The sequence below is a fragment of the Mytilus edulis genome, chromosome 13, assembly GCF_963676685.1.
Source record: "Mytilus edulis chromosome 13, xbMytEdul2.2, whole genome shotgun sequence".
Classification (NCBI taxonomy): Eukaryota; Metazoa; Mollusca; class Bivalvia; order Mytilida; family Mytilidae; genus Mytilus; species Mytilus edulis.
Genome location: NC_092356.1, coordinates 64,906,133 through 64,928,230, shown reverse-complemented (window position 1 = coordinate 64,928,230; position 22,098 = coordinate 64,906,133). Strand labels below are relative to the sequence as shown.

General features: G+C 31.7%; 1 protein-coding gene across 1 annotated transcript; it reads right to left on the bottom strand.

Moving 5' to 3' along the window:
• Positions 1 to 173: 173 nt before the first annotated feature.
• On the bottom strand, positions 174 to 22,057 carry LOC139499929 (dnaJ homolog subfamily C member 11-like). The gene is made up of 17 exons (XM_071288581.1): positions 21,943 to 22,057; positions 18,652 to 18,781; positions 17,868 to 17,941; positions 16,386 to 16,478; positions 15,570 to 15,634; positions 13,871 to 14,048; positions 11,971 to 12,038; positions 10,975 to 11,039; positions 9,589 to 9,716; positions 9,032 to 9,126; positions 8,394 to 8,510; positions 7,370 to 7,525; positions 6,147 to 6,216; positions 5,422 to 5,525; positions 3,410 to 3,503; positions 2,455 to 2,584; positions 174 to 1,898 (listed from the first exon to the last, which is right to left on the bottom strand). Exons 1-17 carry the CDS (start codon positions 22,012 to 22,014, stop codon positions 1,864 to 1,866), a joined length of 1,674 nt encoding a protein of 557 aa, XP_071144682.1. The 5' UTR covers positions 22,015 to 22,057; the 3' UTR covers positions 174 to 1,863.
• Positions 22,058 to 22,098: the final 41 nt, after the last annotated feature.

The following is a 22,098-nucleotide window of genomic DNA, read 5'->3' as shown; positions in this document are numbered from 1 at the left end:
TTATCCTAATAGTTTCACTGAAACAGAAGATAAAAATATAAAAAGATGATAACAGACTTCAAATGATCACAATAGCATACACTACCAATATGGACCAGGTGTTATGGAAGGACAGTTTCTATTACCATAGATAAATCTGTTAATAAGTCTTGCTTAAATAAACTTGAACAAAGTAGTGTTTAATTGGTTTATTGTCATCATACTCATTTATCATCCTATGACATCGATAACATTGTCAAAACTTCATAAAAAAAACATACTGTAAATTCAGAAATTATTGCGATGATTTTATTATTGTGAAAAATGCAATTTTTTATATATGAATTAAACAGGATTTTTCTCAATATGGCAAAATTAAAATCGAATTTTAGTCTAAAATGACATAACTGCAATAATAAATGCACACAATAATTTCTGAATTTACAGTACACAAAGTTCAATTATTGTAGGTTACATCTAACATTTTAATGTTAATCTTTATATCAGTAATAAAGTTTAAGGCTACACAAAAGACATTGGACCATGGAATATGTTTCATTTGACCTTCTAAAGAAAACCCCCTCCCATTTTCATTATATTTTTAAATCTTTAGGTTTACATTACACATTTGCCAACAATAAAATAGTGGAAAATTTTTTGAACATATATAAATATTTACTTCAGCTTTACACTTTCTTTTATTTGTGTATACTCTCAATATGGCTAAATAAAATTACAGTTCATTCACATGTATGACTTTAGTTGTACAATACATTTTTTCACTTATACATGTAGTTAAAACAAAACACACCGGTAAAATAAGTCAATAATATAAGTAAAAGACATTCTACACATGAGTAAAACAAGTTAGTATAGTAAATAAATGTGCAGACCAAGAGAAATGAGTCTTGTTTGCTTTAAAATCAATCTTTTGCATAGAATATTTGGTCAATTGTCAAAACAATGAATAATGTTTACCAATTCATTAATTCTATTTTGGCAAGAAGAAAATTACAAAGAGTACCACAAAAATAAATCACAAATAATACAATTGTGGATCATAAGTCTATATTATTTAATGTAGAGAAAATGCAGGGTAAAGTTTTTGAATAAAATTGATATGCTAATATTATGACATATGTGTCTTGTACAATATTTATTGTCTACTGTATTAAAGTAATTGTTCATAAAGCCAACTGATAAGAAAGCACCAATTTTGTATTGTAAAATTTACATGAACAGGAAAGTTAAGAGACCGTCCCATCTACAGTTGAGATTATTATACACATGTACATCACTGTATATTTAATTTACATTATGAATAATTCAGTGTGTACAAATAACAATGAAGTAAAGTTGAGCTAATAATTATTGAAAGACAAAACATAATTAACGTAAACCAATTTATGTTGGCAAATACTGTATTTCATGTTTACCTATTTCTATGCATCTTCTCAATTTATTTTAGCGAATTTCTAATAGTCTTGTATTGGGCCATATTACCAATAATTTAACAATAACCCTCATTTAAAAACTTGACAATCTGTTAATACTTAATATGAAAACAAAGACATAGAATAGCAAATCCTAGGTCTGGTCTATTAATAGATCTAAACATGACAGTGAATAATCAAAATATTCTTTATACCAGATCATCTTGCAACAAGTAATTAATCATGCTTCAACAACTTCTCAATAACTAAGATTTTGATTGGTCAATATGACAGAAACCACACTCAGCAGTAGTTATCACTCAAATGATCAGATTCTATCAGGAACCGTTCTGTTCAGTGATAAAACAGACTCTAATAAGAGTTCTTCAGTCAGCTGGTTTGTATAGAGTACAGATTGGCACACAATTTTTCTCTAACTATTCTCCTTATGTCATACACCACCAGAATCTTCACTTATTAAATGACCTGAAAAATAATTAAATAGTATTAATTTACCATTTAGGAAGTAAACTAGGCGGTAATCTAGGCAGGCAGCACTTCGGTGACCATTATCGTTTGAAAAGACTAATTTGCAGATTTTGTTTTCTTCACCCACTCAAAGCATTTCAAGTGACATATAAAAACCAGGATTCTTTCTAAAAGTGTAATGCCACTTGTAAGTATCAATCAGTGAATATATCCACATTCTGTATGTATGTGCCTGTCCAAAGTCACAAGCCTGTAATTCAGTGGTTGTCGTTTGTTTATGTGTTACATATTTGTATTTTGTTCATTTTTTTGTACATAAATAAAAGTTTTCTTGTTTGAATTGTTTTATATTGACATTTCGTGGCCTTTTTTAGCTGACTATGTGGTATGGGCTTTTCTCATTGTTGAAGGTCGTACAGTGACCTGTGGTTTTTAATTTCTGTGTCATTAGGTTTCTTGTGGAGTGTCAAAATGCTCATTGGCAATCATACCACATTTACTTTTTTATATTATTTGTAGATATTGTCTTGTTGGCAAACAAATTTATACTTACTTTGTAAAGGTAATCTGATTGGTTCTTCATCTGGTACTGTTGTTTCATGAAGTTGGTCTCTAAATCTGTATTGTATATAAAGTGATTTGGCAACACCTGGACAAGGATCATAAAATCCTGGGATATCAGCCTGTAAATACACAAAAACAATAAAATCCAAAACTTTAATTAAACAAAGATCTGCTCTTTGGTCGGGTTGTTGTCGCTTTGACATATTTCCCATTTCCATTCTCAATTCTAAGGATCATGGGATATCACTTAGCCAATAAACTTACAAACACACAACATTGTTAAATTTTTCAAAATCTCAATTCTAAGGATCATGGGATATCACTTAGCCAATAAACTTACAAACACACAACATTGTTAAATTTTTCAAAAACTTTAACCATAACATTAGACATAGTGTCCTCTATTAACCTCACTATGGTCCTTCCTTTCAGTATGTGTGTCAGACCATATTCAAGTATGGTTGCAAAACAATTTTATTTAGCATCTATTAAGCAAGATTGGTAAAAACTATATAACACTGCAACCACATAGGGCCATAAAAAAGAAAAGGTTTGTTTTCCCAAATGCTACCTACCCAGAAGAAAGCTGCCTACTCAAATTCTTTTATTGTCCTGATTTGAAGAAGTTTTTTTTAATCAGATAGACATGACGACTAATAAACAACCGATACTTCAATTTCTCTTTTTGAAAAAAAAAAAGAAAATGCATACCTACCTACCCACTGTCTCAACCTTTGGGTAGGGTTTGGGCAAACCAAAAAAAATTTAATTGTGGCCTAGGGTAGGGTATTAATACTACTTTTCACCCTCTAAGAGCCAGAAGTCTCATGCAAATGTATAATTCTGTTACAGAATCATCTTGTGAATCTCTTTGTAGAGAATCCTAGAAATATTCCCCTGGAATTTAATATTCTAATTCTATACCAGCTAAAAATTATAAATACCTTAGATTTACTTTCTGGTAGCTGCAATCTTGAGTCCTTGACTAGACATTGTAAAGGAATGGTCACATTTATACATTCATCTTCAGATAACTCCCTGTAAATATATGGTACATGTATTAGTTCAAATAAATTCTATATCATTACTATATTAATAAATTAAAAAAGAATGTGTCTGAGGAGATGAATGCCCTTTCTCAAGCTTGCTCATTATATATGAAAATACTTTTTGAGAACATTTGAAGACTCTGCTAACATGCTAAAACAAATATTGCACAAAGTCATAAAGAGACATAACTCTAGAACGACAAGTTAATCACTGCCCAAATTCTAATGCTGTCTGCAAAATTTTGAAATGTTGGTTCTTAGAACTGTGCATGAGTTCATAAAATTTTCGTGAGGCAAACATAGAGTGAGAAATACAAAAATTGCAATTTTCCTAGTTTTGAAGGGACATAACTCTAGAACAGTAAGTGACTCATAGCCCAAATTCATAAATAACTATGGTAACTTACCCTTCTGATAGAAGTCTACCATAAACAGCTTTTGTTATTATTAGAACATGTTTATCTGTTACTATGGTAACTTACCCTTCAGATAGAAGTCTACCATAAACAGCTTTTGTTATAATTAGAACATGTTTTTCTGTTACTATGGTAACTTACCCTTCTGATAGAAGTCTACCATAAACAGCTTTTGTTATAATTAGAACATGTTTATCTGTTACTATGGTACCCTACCCTTCTGATAGAAGTCTACCATACACAGCTTTTGTTATAATTAGAACATGTTTATCTGTTACTATGGTAACTTACCCTTCTGATAGAAGTCTACCATAAACAGCTTTTGTTATAATTAGAACATGTTTATCTGTTACTATGGTAACTTACCCTTCAGATAGAAGTCTACCATAAACAGCTTTTGTTATAATAAGAACATGTTTATCTGTTACTATGGTAACTTACCCTTCTGATAGAAGTCTACCATAAACAGCTTTTGTTATAATAAGAACATGTTTATCTGTTACTATGGTAACTTACCCTTCTGATAGAAGTCTACCATACACAGCTTTTGTTATAATTAGAACATGTTTATCTGTTACTATGGGAACTTACCCTTCTGATAGAAGTCTACCATAAACAGCTTTTGTTCTAATTAGAACATGTTTATCTGTTACTATTGTAACTTACCCTTCTGATAGAAGTCTACCATAAACAGCTTTTGTTATAATTAGAACATGTTTATCTGTTACTATGGTAACTTACCCTTCTGATAGAAGTCTACCATAAACAGCTTTTTTTATAATTAGAACATGTTTATCTGTTACTATGGTACCCTACCCTTCTGATAGAAGTCTACCATACACAGCTTTTGTTATAATTAGAACATGTTTATCTGTTACTATGGTAACTTACCCTTCGGATAGAAGTCTACCATAAACAGCTTTTGTTATAATTAGAACATGTTTATCTGTTACTATGGTAACTTACCCTTCAGATAGAAGTCTACCATAAACAGCTTTTGTTATAATAAGAACATGTTTATCTGTTACTATGGTAACTTACCCTTCTGATAGAAGTCTACCATAAACAGCTTTTGTTATAATAAGAACATGTTTATCTGTTACTATGGTAACTTACCCTTCTGATAGAAGTCTACCATAAACAGCTTTTGTTATAATTAGAACATGTTTATCTGTTACTATGGTAACTTACCCTTCTGATAGAAGTCTACCATAAACAGCTTTTGTTATAATTAGAACATGTTTATCTGTTACTATGGTAACTTACCCTTCTGATAGAAGTCTACCATAAACAGCTTTTGTTATAATTAGAACATGTTTATCTGTTACTATGGTAACTTACCCTTCTGATAGAAGTCTACCATAAACAGCTTTTGTTATAATTAGAACATGTTTATCTGTAACTATTGTAACTTACCCTTCTGATAGAAGTCTACCATAAACAGCTTTTGTTAGAATTATAACCTGTCTATCTGTAACTATGGTAACTTACCCTTCTGATAGAAGTCTACCATAAACAGCTTTTGTTATAATTAGACCACTTTTATTTTCCTCTGTTTCTATAATTCTCTCCACTGTTCCCATCATCAGATCTACCTATCAATAAAGAATACACAAATAAAACCATTTTAAACACTGTCTACACTAGGAATTAATAAATGTGCAACAAGATAAACATCACTACAGTTAAATTCACATTTGAATTTCAGCTAAGGGCTTACCAAGGAAAAAATACAGAGGTTTTGAGTGGCACTTGAATAACTTTTGTATGGGTGGGAGCATTTGTGTGTTTATGTATGTAAAGTAAAATGCAATTGTTTGGGTGATGGCCATACAAAAAAAAATGTTAATGGAACAGCCAAAATAATTCATTAATAAAATAATGAATTTATTTCATCAAAGAAATTTTACTATGCATTTAAGACAGCTTCAAATAAGAATATGTATGTGTCCATATGCCAACTTGCCCCATTCTCAATATCAAATTGCAAAGCCTTTTATTATTGAACACTAAAGGTCTTCATATTTGACATTGCCAAGTCTAACTACTTATACAAGTAGATGGCCTGAATATTAGCAAAGAGACTGCATAAATAGCGTCTAAGCAAATTTATAAAATTCATGGCTTATGCCATACTTCAATCTCAAGCTTTCAAACTTGTCATTTCTAAGGCTGATTATTTATGCATGAGATGAACCTTAGTGATCTATACATACAGCCGATTCAGCCTCTTCTTTCTGTTGGGCAAATGTCTCTGCATGGTCTTTCTTCCTCTTCTCCAATTCTCTAAAATGTATGATACTCATTGTATAGGAAACAATAAACTGTTATTTTGAAAAGCAATGTGTGTTGCTCAATGTTGTGTCTTGTGTACTATTATTTGATTGTTTGTATTTTTCTTTTTTTGCCATGGTGTTGTCAGTTTATTTTCTTTTTCTTTTTTTGCCATGGTGTTGTCAGTTTATTTTCTTTTTCTTTTTTTGCCATGGTGTTGTCAGTTTATTTTCTTTTTCTTTTTTTGCCATGGTGTTGTCAGTTTATTTTCTATCTTTGAGTTTGACTGTCCATCTGGTATCTTTTGCACCAATTTTAATTTTAGAATGATTTCTTTTGTGTTTTATTTCTATTTGCCACAACCATTTACCCTATACAATTTTTTTCATTGTGATTGTACACAGGTTAACAATAAATTGATTAATTTACACTTGAAACCAGTAAATTGCATATTTTACACTTGGAACCAGTGAATTGGCTGTTAACACCTTACACATGCTTTAATAAGTCTTGGTTCATTTATTCACTCTTTACATGTTTTAAATCACCAATTAGCTAGTAAAGATCACCTATGTACCAATTCAAAATCTAATAAAGTATGCTCAATTATTGATCTGGACAGTAAGGCAAATGTTCATGTTGAATCCTAATTAATACACCTTATTGCTATTTGTCCGCCATTAATGGATATATCACACAGGTTCCTGTAAAATTTTGACGTCATAAAACAAAATATCTGACGCCACAATGGAAAAGTGATTGTGTATGACGTCAAAAGTTCAAGCGGCCGGGTCAGCTGGGATTAGCGATAAGGTGTATTCCTGTGAGTGCTTGTGCATTCTTCCTATTGTTTTTATTTGCCTTGCTTGTGTTTCTTGTGTATAATTTTTCATGATTTCAGATATTTCTTCCTTCACTACTAGTTTCAATTAAAATTGCTACATGTTATTCAAATCAGAAAATTTTATATATAATTTATCCCTTAAAATAAAAAACTTGAATAAAATGTACAACATGTAACCAGACTACTAACTGTTTCTTTTCCTCCTCTCAGTCAAGTACTTAAAAAAAGATAACTTCTTTTTCTTCAGTTGAACCAATATGGTTTTACAATACATATTACATCTGTTGCCCTAACTTTTAGACAGGTAACCAGTTTACTTACTCTTCTTCCTGTTCTTTGAGGTAGGGTGTCACAACAAGTTTACGCACAGCAAAATACACAACCATAGGGAAAAATGTTCCATAGAATATAACATTGGGCATTATGTGTTCTGACAATTTCACTGGAAAAACAAAAGTCTGTTGTCCTCTAACTAGTCTGAAAGAAAAGAAGTCTTAGTCTCAACGTATTTTTTTTTATAAAAACCACATTTCCTGTTATACTTTAATTCAGCAAACAAAACTGAACATACAGAAATATCTCGACAGTTATAGTAATGACATGACTATATTATCATATACTTACAAATTAATTCGTAATTATTTTGGAGCTGGGGTTATTATGTATATTGTTGAAGACTGTCTTATGATTTCTATATCTGTTTGATTAATGTCAAGTATTGTTTATCCAACATTTGATCTCCTTTTGTTCATACATATCAGACTTTATTATCATAAAACAACCATATCAGATGTAAATAATACATATCAGACTTTATTATTATAAAACAACCATATCAGATGTAAATAATATTTTGAAAACTCAACTTTAATTCAAAAGTCAGGCTTTTAGTTTTCTTGTTTTATTCTTTTTTACAATTGTCATTTCAGGGGCTTTTATACTTTCAATGCAGTAGGGGTTTTTGCTCATTGCTGATAGTCTGCAAAGTGACCTACAATATTTGGTCTCTTTTGGAGAGTTACCTGGCAATCACATCTTATATTAATCTACCAGACTTAACATTATGTTTTCTTATGTTTGTTTTCTAGTTTGAATGCTATTGTTGTGGAGTCATATCATTTTAGTTTTCAAATATTATTGATACTTCCTGATTAGCTTTTCTCTAGTTCATGTTTTTTTTTTAAAAGTGTATACTAGTATTTACCTTATTTGTACATATACCCCAAATGGAACCCCTATCATCATTTTAGCACCAATCCAGCTGACGAAACATACCTGATTTGTACATATACCCCAAATGGAACCCCTATCATCATTTTAGTACCTATTCATTGATAAAACATACCTAATTTGCACATATACCCCAAATGGAACCCCTATCATCATTTTAGCACCAATCCAGCTGAACTGTGAGATCTTTTTCTGAATACCATATTCAATATAGCTTTCTATTGTACCAAGCCTGAAATATTAAAATATTCAATTATCAATATTGATCAATGGTAATTTCATTCTGTTTCTAAAACACATATTCAAATCATTTGAATGGTATACTTTTATTATAGGAAATATTTTTCAATATACAAATTTTCTTTAAAGTGATTCTCTTTTTTTTTTTTATACTGAAATGACTTTAAACAAGTCACCTGCTGAAATACTTTGCAATACATGCATGCATTTTTAAGATGAAGGAACACTGGAACTGAGGTCAAGGCTAAATGACTTTTGTCAGATGCACATTAATTCTTTAAACCTGTAACAAATATTTCCTGAAAACTTTAACATAGACATTGAAGTTTATGAATATAAATCCTCCAATTGCACATCAAAGTTATATAACATTATAAAGGGACAGTAAACACAACCCAAATTTAAACTAGATCTGTGATTTGTGGTACTAATTATATAAGCATTGTGCATAACTAAAGTTAGAGAACGGAAACTAATTTTGGGATGTACATGTCTTTTTGAAGCCATACTTACTTTCCTGCTACACGAACCTCAGCGTCATGTGATGTAAATTTTCTTGACAAAGCAGCCTGGATGAAATTAGCTGGTATCCCCATCTGTACACCTAACTGTAAGACAGAAAAAAGTATAGATGAAAGTGCATGGTTTGCAGACCATGCATGACCCTCATGGGTAATCAAGGTCATTAAATTTCCCTTTTTACACTTCACTTTTAATCTCCCTGTAAAAATCCTAGTGGAAGTTATGATGGAATGCACAGCTTTTCTACCATGGAAGTATTTATATCAAATTTTTTTAGATTTAGGGGACTAAAAATATTTCTTGAATACTTGATTCCCTGGTATTTAGATTTTTTTTGATAAACCGTTTTTTTTATAATACAAATGGAAACCTTAGTTCGTCGAATGTATGAAATTTAGAGGAAAGCAAAAAAATTTGACATCATGATTGGATTTTAACCAATGAAGAACTGAGATCAAACAAACCACACATTGATTTAATTTTTATACAATGGGTGTAGAAAGGGATAAATTGACGAAGAATTAGAGAAACAATTAAAATACACATACCTGTAATGATAATTTAGCTGTATAAGGTTGATGTTCAAATATAAGCAAAGTTTTCACTGAGGAGGACGACATACTGGCATTGAAAAGCATTTTTCCTTGTAAATTTTTGTCCAGTTGCCACGCAATCACTGAAAAATAAATAAAATGTAGTCAAGACTCAAAAGGTACAAGAACATACAATACGAACTTTTTTGGTCGGATTGTTGTCTCTTTGCCATATTACCCGTTTTTATTCTCTATTCCATTATAATACAGAAATAAAAACATAGTGCCAACTAGCATGCATTTTAAGTGTAATGCCAGCTTTTTCAACTGTTTAAACATGGTGTTTTTTTCATCACGCAACATGTAAATACATTCCATGGTTTTACATGCAATCACATGAATTCTCATACATTCTTGTAATGATATCTATAGAGATTTTTTAAATAATTACTTCCTGTTTGAAACCTTGAGAATTTTTTTTAATCATTTAATATTCATGGGTTGACAACTTTGAAATTTAAGAAGATAAAATAAAATATGTGTATGTAATGAATGAAACATTCTTTCATTTTTCATTTATTTTTATATTTATGATCATATTTGATTTATTTATACTATCAAATTAATCTGAGTTTCTTATTTTACTGACCCATATTGACCTGCAATGACCTTTTCACATACATGTGTACTAACTTATATATGTAGGGGTTTTCATTCCAATTGCTCTGGTTGTAGCATTCAATGTTTACTCTTGGTCTGTTTGTCAATTTGTTTATGATATATAGAATAACCATACATTGTCTCGAAATATCAATGTTATTTGTACAAGGCTTAGAAACAGGTAGAAAGCGAGGCTGTGCCGAGCATTTCTACCTGTTTCGAGCCGAGTACAAATAACAGATTGATATTTCGAGACAATGTATGGTTATTCTTTATATACTGCAACTCTTATTACTGTTCTAAATGAAGTATTTAGGGTAAAAACCGTCATATTTTAATTGTGAGCGGACAAAGTAAAATTGCCGCGAACCTGTATGTTTTATTGACGTCATAAATAAAACTCTACGGAAACACATTGTCAACGTCATAAACAAGGTGATATACGGTCAGTGACTGTATATCACATATAAATATACGGTCAATGCAATTTGACTGCTCAAATAGCACAGCTGCAGTATATAATTTGTTAGAAACATCCAAAGCTCTTTTTGCAGATCTGTTAAATATGTTTGTTTTGTTTGGTTTTAGAAGATTTCTTCAAAACAACAAAGAACAGTAAAATATTATGTTATTCTACATTATAATCATGATAAATATTGATAATTTGATTATGCTGATACAAATGTGTATTATTTAGATAAAAGATTTTGTTTTTATATACAGAGGCATTACACAACTCACCTGTCGATAATCCTGGTTTTATTCCATTTGGTACTGCTAAAATTGATACTGACCCTACACAAAAGCTGAAAAATAGTACAGTTTGTCTAATAATGAAATGTAAATACACCCCAACAAATCAGAAATTTTTACATACATGTAGTATTCATCGATATTTTCTTAAATCTTGCTCTGATCATTTTGTGTGATACTTTTCTATGTCAAGCTATTTGAATTCTGATTTTTATCAGTTGAGTGAGAAAATGATGAAGTCATAAGTCAATGTCATCAATATCACTTTCAATGAGATTGTAGATCATTTGTTTTAAAATCAATAGATAGTCTACTTGTGTTGTTTTCTTGATTGTACTATAACACTTGTCTAACAGCATGGGTGAAAGTATGAAACAGACTGCTTGTTTTGTTGTTTGAATTGTTTTACATTTGTCATTTCAGGGCCTTTTATAGCTGACTATACAGTATGGCCTTTTCTCATTGTTGAAGGCTGTATGGTGACCTATAGTTTTTAATTTCTGTGTCATTTAGTCTCTTGTGAAGAGTTATCTCATTGGCAATCACACCACATCTTCTTTTTTTATAAACATTCTTTATAATCATTGAAGTAAGTGGTCAGTTTGTTAAGGATAGCAAATTCATGGCAAGGAGTGAGATATATCATTGTTTACCATTGTTTGATTTAACGCTTTTTTATTACAGCTATTTTGTACAACAATCAGTTACTTTCATGATTTAATATTGGGGCCCTTTATAGCTTGACGTTTTATGTGAGTCAAGGTTCCATGTTGAAAACAGTACTTTGACCTGTAATGGTTTTCTTTTACAAATTGTGACTTGGATGGAGAATCGGCTCTTCGCACTCATACCACATCTTCTTACATCCATTTACTATGGTGTCTGAATAAGTCTTCAGTAAGGTATTAGTTTATGATTGTATGGAGTTGTTTGATTGTTTGTGTATATTCCAGACTAATGTCCATCTTTTCATTGTTATATTACCATCTTCTGTTGATTTGATAAAAAGCCTGTAGTCCTCCTCTAAAACCATTACCAACGGACACTTGAAACTACAAATGATAAATTCTACATTAAAATCATGATTTATATGACTGAAATGTGTCTGTATTACGTGTGAAAGAGGAGCTAAGCATAAAAAAATATTATATAAAATGAAATTAAAACAAGAGGCTCTCAAGAGCCTGAATCGCTCACCTTAATTCTTTTGGTTAAATCTCTCATCAATGATTATTTTGGCTTTTCAATTTATTTAAATGTTTTTTGGATCGTCCTATTTTTTCCAAAAGCCAAAAAAAATAATCATTTTCTCCTATGTTCTATTTTAGCCATAGGAGCTATGTTTCTTGACATACAAGGAAATAAAATATAAAATTTATACTAGATACTCTGAAACTCATTTAGCCTAAGTTTGGCTGAAATTGATACAGCAGTTTCAAAGGAGAAGATTTTTTAAAGTAAGTCAACATGATGAACAAATTGTGAAAAAAGTCTTTAAAGGGCAATAACTCCTTAAGGGGTCAATTGACAATTTTGGTCAAATTGACTTAATTGAAGATCTTACTTTGCTGAACATTATTGCTGTTTACAGTTTATTTCTATCTATAATTATATTCAAGATAACAAACAAAAACAGCAAAATTTCCTGAAAATTATCAATTCAGGGGCAGCAACCCAACAACAGGTTGTCTGATTCATCTGAAAATTTCAGGGCAGATAGATCTTGACCTGATAAACAATATTACCCACATCAGATTGCTCTAAATGCTTTGGTTTTTGAGTTATAAGCCAAAAACTGCATTTGACCCCTATGTTCTATTTTTAGCAATGGCGACCATGTTTGTTGATAGATCATAACTTCGGATACAATTTACAAACTAGATACCCTAAGGAACATTCAGTTAAAGTTTGGAAGTATTTGGCCCAGTAGTTTCAGAGGAGAAGATTTTTGTAAAAGATTACTAAGATTTACGAAAAATGGTTAAAAATTGACTATAAAGGGCAATAACTCCTAAAGGGGTCAACTGACCATTTCCGTCATGTTGACTTATTTGTAAATCTTACTTTGCTGAACATTATTGCTGTTTACAGTTTATCTCTATCTATAATAATATTCAAGATAATAACCAAAAACAGCAAATTTCCTTAAAATTACCAATTCAGGGGCAGCAACCCAACAACGGGTTGTCTGATTCATCTGAAAATTTCAGGGCAGATAGATCTTGACCTGATAAACAATATTACCCTGTCAGATTTGCTCTAAATGCTTTGGTTTTTGAGTTATAAGCCAAAAACTGCATTTGACCCCTATGTTCTATTTTTAGCAATGGCGACCATATTTGTTGATAGATCAAAACTTCGGATACAATTTATAAATTAGATACCCTAAGGAACATTCAGTTAAAGTTTGAAAGTATTTGGCCCAGTAGTTTCAGAGGAGAAGATTCTTGAAATAGTTTACGACGACGACAGACGACGACGGACGCCAAGTGATGGCATAAGCTCACTTGTCCCTTCGGGACAGGTGAGCTAAAAAATATATATTAACATGTTACACTTTTAATTCGATAATGCTAATTGAGAGTTCATTTTAGCAAAGCAATAAATTTGTTAGCAATATTTCAAAAAACATACATGCACATATATATGGACATTCAATGCTATATTTTGATTAGAGAACCCTTCCAATTTATTTATGCACTTATCATATTTTATTTTTTTTAACTTTATAATCAAGCTTATAACATGTATAAATGTCATTTCCTTTATTATCATATAAAGAGTAAAAATCTTATTGATGTATACCCTATGTGTCATTTACATACATAATTTATCTAACCATTGCATTTGTTATTGATATTTGAAGATTGTATGATCATATTACCTCGTTCCAACCTTTAGCTGACCACACCCTCCTCCATACTGTTGTAAACATCCCCTGCCCGTTTCCATTCTGTGCCGTCACATTCCCACCAAGTCTGACAGTATCTCGTCTTGTAAGAGGACATTCCACAGTCTGTACTAAACTCATACTACTGACCTCTAAACCACTTAAACCAGAACTATAATAGAGCAAATACCATTATCACAAATATATCATAAAACAGGAAATAAACCAAAAACTACAATGTCCCATAGTATCTCAACAACAAACCAAAATTATAATGTAACACAGACTTTTACTTGAGCAAATGAGTTGTCATGACATCGAACATCACAAAAGCTTTATCCAGTCTGAATAGAACACCAAAAGTGTAATATGAATCTGGATAGAATCTGGGGAAATAATTTTTCTGGATGCTGAAGATAAGAACTAATATTTTGACCTACAATTCAAAACTGTACTTCAATATTCAGGGGTCACCACACCAGGCGAAGTGAGCGACAAAGTCGCTCTAGGTCTCCCCACTTCGCTCTAGAGAAGCTCCAGGGAGAAGTTTATGTCGCCCTCGATTTTCAGTAAAATTCCCCAATGTCGCCTCATGATTCTCGAAAAAAAATTCTCGATTCAAACGTAAAGTTAAACGACCGATAGGTATTGAAATACAAAGCATGTTTCCCCAAATTCAGAACTGATTTCTCTGCGATAGTATCATACATCAATGTGAAAATTGCATGCCCGGGTGTACTATAAGCAAGAAAAAAGTAAAATCTAGATTTTGTTATGATTGTTTATTGTCCGCCATCTTTGTTATTGAAAATTGTAGATGGCGCCATTTCATCTTTTCATCTTTTCATCTCTCATCATTTACCTTATCCATATTGAAATGCACTTTTAATTTTGATGTTCTTAAATTTACTGACAAAATGTGATGTCCCATGAAAAATTTCAGATTTCTTTTCAAAAACGGAATATTATCAACTGGTATTCGTTTGTATTTTTACTACGTATGTAGTTTAGTACACTGCCGGGAACCAGCACAACAATTATAAACTACAAAACGCAGTCGGTTTTTTGTTCAGGATTTTGTTTTACAGACTGATACATGTGCTTTGTTTCAGCTAAAGGTCCTTTAAACAGTATTTCAATGAATATCTGCTCATTAATTTGATAAGGAACGGCAATATTTACTTCCAAAGTCATATATTTTTGAAAAATATAAAGTAAGAAATTTTGACGTGGATCGCACCGTATTTGTTTTTGATTTACAAGTACCTATTCAATTCTGGTTATGAAAAATATGACTTTTCCGATGTTACTTTTTGTGATTTAGTCATATTTAAACACTCGTGAAGTGTTTTAGAATCAATAACATACATTTCTAACGGCAACTTGATTTTGGAAATCGGCATTTCCATGAAAGAACAAATGCATTTTGAATCATGATCTTAGCTATGAAAGACAGTGAAACCGTATACGTATTTTAACTTTTTTTACTTGATTATCATTTTTGTTTTAAAAGGTTCTTGGACTTGGTTTAATTTTAAAATCTTATGCAGCATAATTTGATCCAGGTCAAATCTTCAATTCATTCAGACCTACCAGAATAAATATAGCTCTTCAATCTTGTGCCACTAACTTGTGGTCCTTATGTCATGATATTTTTTGAAAATTTGCATTGTACTCAATAATTGTGGTTTACCTGTATTCTTTATATTCTTCATTATAAAATAAATCAGAGGCATTGAGTTCTATTACTACTTGACCCTGCAAAAAACAAAAATAAAAACAAATTATTTAGATGGCTGGATCTTACAAATGATAAAACAGTTTTACAAAATAATTATGATGAGGGGTGGGCAATATAAACTCCATGAGACTTTCAAATGGTTATACAATTGCATACAAATTATCTTAAAACTAATATTAGTTTTTCATTTTAAACTGATCTTATTACAAACTTAAGCATGTGAACTATGCAAAACATTAAAAAAGTCAATATACCATGACTGAGGTGTAGGAGCCAAATTATCTTCATGGAAATTAGAAGTACAAATTTCAAAACAATTACATACCAAATATTATGGGCTTCCACTAATGGTTCCCCTTAAACTGACCTTACCACAAACTTATACATGTATGTATTCAAGCTATGCCATGACTGAGGGGGTTGGAGGAACCAAATGATTTCTATGGAAATAAGATGTGTCAATGCTTTACAACTGTATTAATCTTATTGACCTACCACTACCTGTCCCCAATATGTATATATTATATAATGAACTTATCATAACTTATAATTTGTGACGTTGACATTTGAAACAAAACAATAATGAGACAGCTAATAAAAAAAACCCCAAAAAACCAACAATACTATTAAAAAGTTCATCCATATATGTCAAAATTTCATCTATATCAAAAAGCATGACTTTCACTGATCACCTTATATTTCTGTGTAAATATATATTAATCAAGCTAATCATGATAATGTCAAAGGTCATTGCTTTGTTAATCTTACCCTTGGATTAGTCATCTGTTGTAACTTTCTTTCCTCCTCTTGTTTTGCTAACTCTGCAATTATTTCAGCTGCTGACTTTGATTTTGATATTAACTGAAAACAAGTCAAATATTTAAAATCTATTATTATTTGGTTGCAATACTGTCAAAAAAATGTATACTCTAGAGTCAAGTCGTTTATATGAAAATCATCTATTAGAAGTGTTGCTTTTATATGCAGTAATAGAGTGGACTTGTAAATATTTTGATGTACATATATATGACTTCAAATACTTTGCTTAATTTTGTGAACAAAGAAAATGAGGACTTTTCTAAGTGTTGATATGAATAGTTTTTAGAAATTTTTCCTTCTCATAATTCCAATTTACCTCCCCTTGTTAATAGGGCAGAATGCTGATGGAAAGAGTGCTTGCTAGCTGCTATCTTTTCAATCAAAATCATATAAAACATCTGTTTTCGCATTTGTTTATAAATTAATTGTTGCAAATGAAATAGCATGACTGTTATGACATCCTTGGAAATTGAATAAGCCGTAAAGGTCATCTAATATACAAACCAAGGATCCGGAAATTTTTTCACCTAATTTCGGTCATTTTGAGATAACTTAAAAGTTGGTGCCCTTTTTCAAAAAAATATTGTCAAAATTACATTACTGAGTATGTTCATACTCGTAGCCTCAACGAACTTGTGTTACTGTTGCTTGCATCGCATAAAGCTTACGTTACTGAAGACAAAATTGCAAACCGGATGTTTTGCAAAATTCTGAAACGAGCAATTCCGGGTTTAGTCTTGTTTATCAAATTCACAGGAAGTCAATTTTAATTTTTAACTTTGATAGTGTTTGAATTTGAATGATAATAGTTGCACTTGCTTTATTTAGCATGAAATAATTTTGAATTTACGATATAGTGTCTAATCGGCGGAAGAGGATTTTGACATGTATGCGTATTACATAGTAAACAAAGCACTTGTGTTAGTTATAGCGACAAAATACTTTTCTACTTATATAAAATCAAGTTTTAATTTAATTTTAAATCAGAATTGACAATTGTCTTAGCTGAAAAGTAATTAAATAATGAAGACAGTTGTTATGGAATTTTAATTTCTTTATAATTAAAAGTTCTGAGCTTGTGATCAATAGCCCCCGCAATAGCCAAGCGGCAAGTGTGAATTAAAAACACAGGTAAAGAGATTAGAGATCATTAGCCAATACTTCCCAAAGGCATCAATATAGTTATTAGGAGGGCCCTCATGATTATCACTCTATACTTGAGTGGCAGTTTTATTACAGGAAAGGGATAACAAAACTAAAGTTCAAAATGGCGATTTAGAAACTCGATCACAACGAAATGACCGAAATTATTTCTGTTAAAAAATAAAATATGTCCTAAATCCCAATTCCACGTTTAGGACAAACACTTTCAGTAAAGGTCAAGACTGTCAAATATGACCGTTTCCGGACCCTTGATACAAACATACATACCTCCATGCCTTCTATTTCTAAACCTTTCATTCCAAATTGGTCATACACTGGTCTTTTGTTTGGGTCAGTTAAAACTAAAATATAATATAATAATGTTCTCATCAACTAGTTCCAAAACTTCTAATAATTAAAATAGTTTTCTTAACTCCCAACTTTTTTCTTCATTTACAGGCACATACTAGTTTATTTTAATTTTAGACATTCTACAACTTATCTAGCATGTCTAGTTTGTTTTTGTTGATTCAGATTTAATTCTGTTTGCTGTTCAGAGATTCCAATATGGTAAGAGCAATTTTATGACAATTTACATGACATTGACGCTATTACCTAACAAATGCCCAAGCAATCTTTGTCACTTATAAATCTGTTACATCTCATAATAATAATTAGGTATACAGTGCATATATTCTCATCAATGCAAGTTGTCATGTCATCTACATGCAAATAAAAGAGATTTCCATTTGAATATAAGTGAAATAATTAAGACATGTTTGAGAAATTAACCTTAGAGCACATACATGACATGTTGAGATATATGGTCTGAATACCAAAAAATATTAAATATACGTCATGGAACCCAGGGAGTGAACTTGGAAACTCCAATTATGGGAGGGTGTAAAGTACAGTGAAATTGTTTGTAAAATTCTTAATTTGTCTCTTTAGGTAATACCCAATTTTGAATGTATTTTTCCTGCTTTGAGTCACTCATCTCCATACAATGCTACATGTACATGATGCATATATAAATGAGCTTTTGAAAATTCATCTTTATTTTATCGTTTACCTTCATGAGCTTTCTTGATTTTATTGAACATGTTTTCTGCATGCTTCTTTTTTTTATCATCTAAATGTTTGTCTGGGTGGAAGATTTTACTGTATCTACGAAACGCTGTATTGATTTCATCTGTGCTAGCCTGAAATATAAACAAACTTCTGGTTAACATGGTTAACTTAACCCTTACCATGCCGTGACTGTCATATGGCAGGCATACCCAAAACAACGTTATTTGGCTCCAATGGCGTTCCATTCTTTTAGAAGTCCACTTTATGAGGCCTAAAATAAAATTTCATTTGTTTGGCATTGCCGCCCGACCCACTGAAAAACTTGCCGCCCAAATAATTTTATTTGCGTTTCAGAAATTTATTTTTTTTTATTTAAAAAAAAATCGAAATTGTGCCGGAATTTGATTGTATCCGCCGAGTTTGTTCCTGGCTTTACTTTTTTCAAATCACGATCTTAAAAGCGCTTGCCTTATTGGGAGCAAACATTTAAATGACATGGAATAGAAAAAGTTTGCCAAAAGTAATGTCAAAGAGGCCGGCAGGGGAAAGCATCAATGCATTGGTTAAGGGAGATGGATTTTATCAAAAATCAAATGTTCAGCTATTCTTTGAAAGAAACGTTCTGAGAGACTTTGTAGAGGACTCAAGTTTTATCTTTTGTAAAGGCTAAAAGCAGAAACAGATGATTTCTGCTCGACTTTGTCGCTTCATGAGATAGAAGTTTTTCTCCGGGACATCACAGAACAAATATGCGTGGCTCTTACATTTGTTGAACTTATTAAATATTTGAAATGTATCATTGACAAATTTTCCCTTGAACCAGAGAACAAAGTATCTACTATAGTCAGAACCACAATGATGCATTCAAGATAATTATGGCTGTAAGCACTAAAGCCCATAGACCAAAACGGTCCCAGATTTACAGGTTTATAGTAGTTTTGTACCAGTAGATGCTAGCCTGGTACAAAACATACATATTTTAAAGACTAGCATCTTGTGTCAATTGAAGTACTTCCCCCTTTTCTTGCCTTTCTTCTTAACATGAATAAAATAATTCTTAAAACATAAAAGATACTGACAGAAACATATTTATAAATGTATCTAGTGTACTAGTGATGAATAAAATCCCTTCCTTTTCCACAATTCTAAGGGCTCATTAATTTATCTGTATTCATGTAATGCATGTCCAGATTTCTGTTAATCAAACAAGCATTACAACCCATAATTTATTTATCTGCAAAAATTGTCTGTCCTGCTGCATATTTCCATTTTGAATTTATCATACATTTTAAACCTATAGCCCTGAAAAACCTTGCACTAATGGATAATATTAGTATAAACACCATGTCTATTTGTGCCAACCTTCCAAATTTTTAATATTTTGCTATCCTTATTTGGTACAGATCCTATATCCTCAAAACTTATCAGGGGCAGTAGGCGTGTTTGTATGGTAGTTCGTCACACCTTTCATGTATGATTACTAGCCTCTAGGTATTGGTTTGAGCCCTAGTTGGGCAGTTGCAAAATTAAGGTTTGATTTTCATGTCATATGTGATAAGGTTAGTCAGTTTCTTCCCGCAGGTTGCCGCCGTTTTCCTTCAAGTACTACGGTTTAATAGTATGCCAACAAAACTGACTGCCATGAAATTACATACGGTGTAGAAAGTGATGTTTATAAAACCAAAGCAAACAATAAAAGTTTTAAATCTTTGTCCATTTGTACAAGGAGCCGTAGTGGTTGAGCCATTTAACTTATGGTAATTTTACCAAACTGTGACCACAAGATGTGACATCAGGCCTCTGTTCAATTGGCAGTCCCACAATAAAAGTTCAATTTTCACGTCATACATTGTACATTTTATATGGTTAATTTGTCAGTTTCCTGCCTCAGTTCTGTGTTTTTTTCTGGGTCCTTTGGTTAACTCTGCCAACAAAACTGACTGTCTTACATGAAATTATCCATATGATGTAGAATGTGACATTGACGGTTGACCCCGTTCAAAGAAACCACCAGCATGTACACACAACAATGCTGCAATGCTTTAGACAACATTGGTCTAGAGACTTCATGATTTACATGTATAAAGCTTTTAAATGTAAAAAAAAAAAAAATCCCTACCTACCTACCCACCTGCTGATAGTGTACATGTGGGTCGGCAATGCCAAACAAACAATTTTTTAAGGGTGGCCTGATACTTATGTTAAAATCTATGCATGTTCTGTCAACCTGAGGCTATCCATATTCATGTTTCTCATGTACAAATGATGTATAAGTTGCATTTTGAGCACAAATACGGTCTTGGAAAATTGAAATCGGCTGAAACTCGGTTTTCTGGAGGGGTGGGCTTCACATCTGTGTCTTACACAGAAAGTTCAGAGTCATAAAACTTGCAAAACTAAAATATCTGACGTCACAATGGAAAATTGATTTTGTATGACGTCAATACATGTAGCTCAAGCCGAACATATTTAGAGTTCAACTTGGACAGATAGTCAGATTTCCAAACAGCAATAAGGTGTATGCAGACATTAGAATACACCTTATCTCTATTTGTCTCTTATCCTAGAAATCACACAGGTTCCCGTAAAGTTTTGACGTGATAATACAAGATATCTGACGCCACAATGGAAAAGTGATTGTTGTACACCTTATCTATATTTGTCTGCAATTACTGGATATCATACTGGTTCCTAACTAATCATTTACTAATATACTGTATACATTCATTTCAGGTATCAGTCATCCTTATTATTAAAGCTATAAACCTAGGAAGATGTTGACTCTCATTTATGACTGATACCGACAAGAAATCGACAACTCGACTAAGGTAGCAGGAGCTACACCTGTTCCTGGTTGAAACGTATTCTCTGCCATATTATTTTTGTTTACCGTCGTATAACAAAATATCTGACGCCACAGTTGAAAAGTGATTGTTGTAAGACGTCAAAAGTTCAAGCGGCCGGGTCAGACGGGATAGCGATAAGGTGTATAGACTAAAGTTCAAGCCGGACAGATTCTCATGTCAGCTGGGAAAAGCAATAAGGTGAATAGAAAGCCGTTTTATTAATCCCATGTATAGTTGCAAGTTTTATGAGTTTATACGTATTTCTTGACATTAAAACTTGACAGACTTATCCAGATGCAGAAATTACATACAAAAATAAATGAAAAATGTGCATGATGTAATTCAATGTCAAAAGGGTCAGTTTAGTCAAATATGTGGCTTTAAATTTGAAATCAAAATAATTTGTCATAAACAGTTCTTAAATGATAAAATTGCTATATTAATACCTTTCGCTCGACGTTTAAAACAGCATATAAATCTTCAGATGCAAGACCATCTTCTTCCATGAACGCTGCCATTCTTCAATCTGGTACCCTACAAAAATACAATAGAGAGCAAAGGCATAAATATGCTGTTTGATACCAGGCCGATAGTCAAACTGG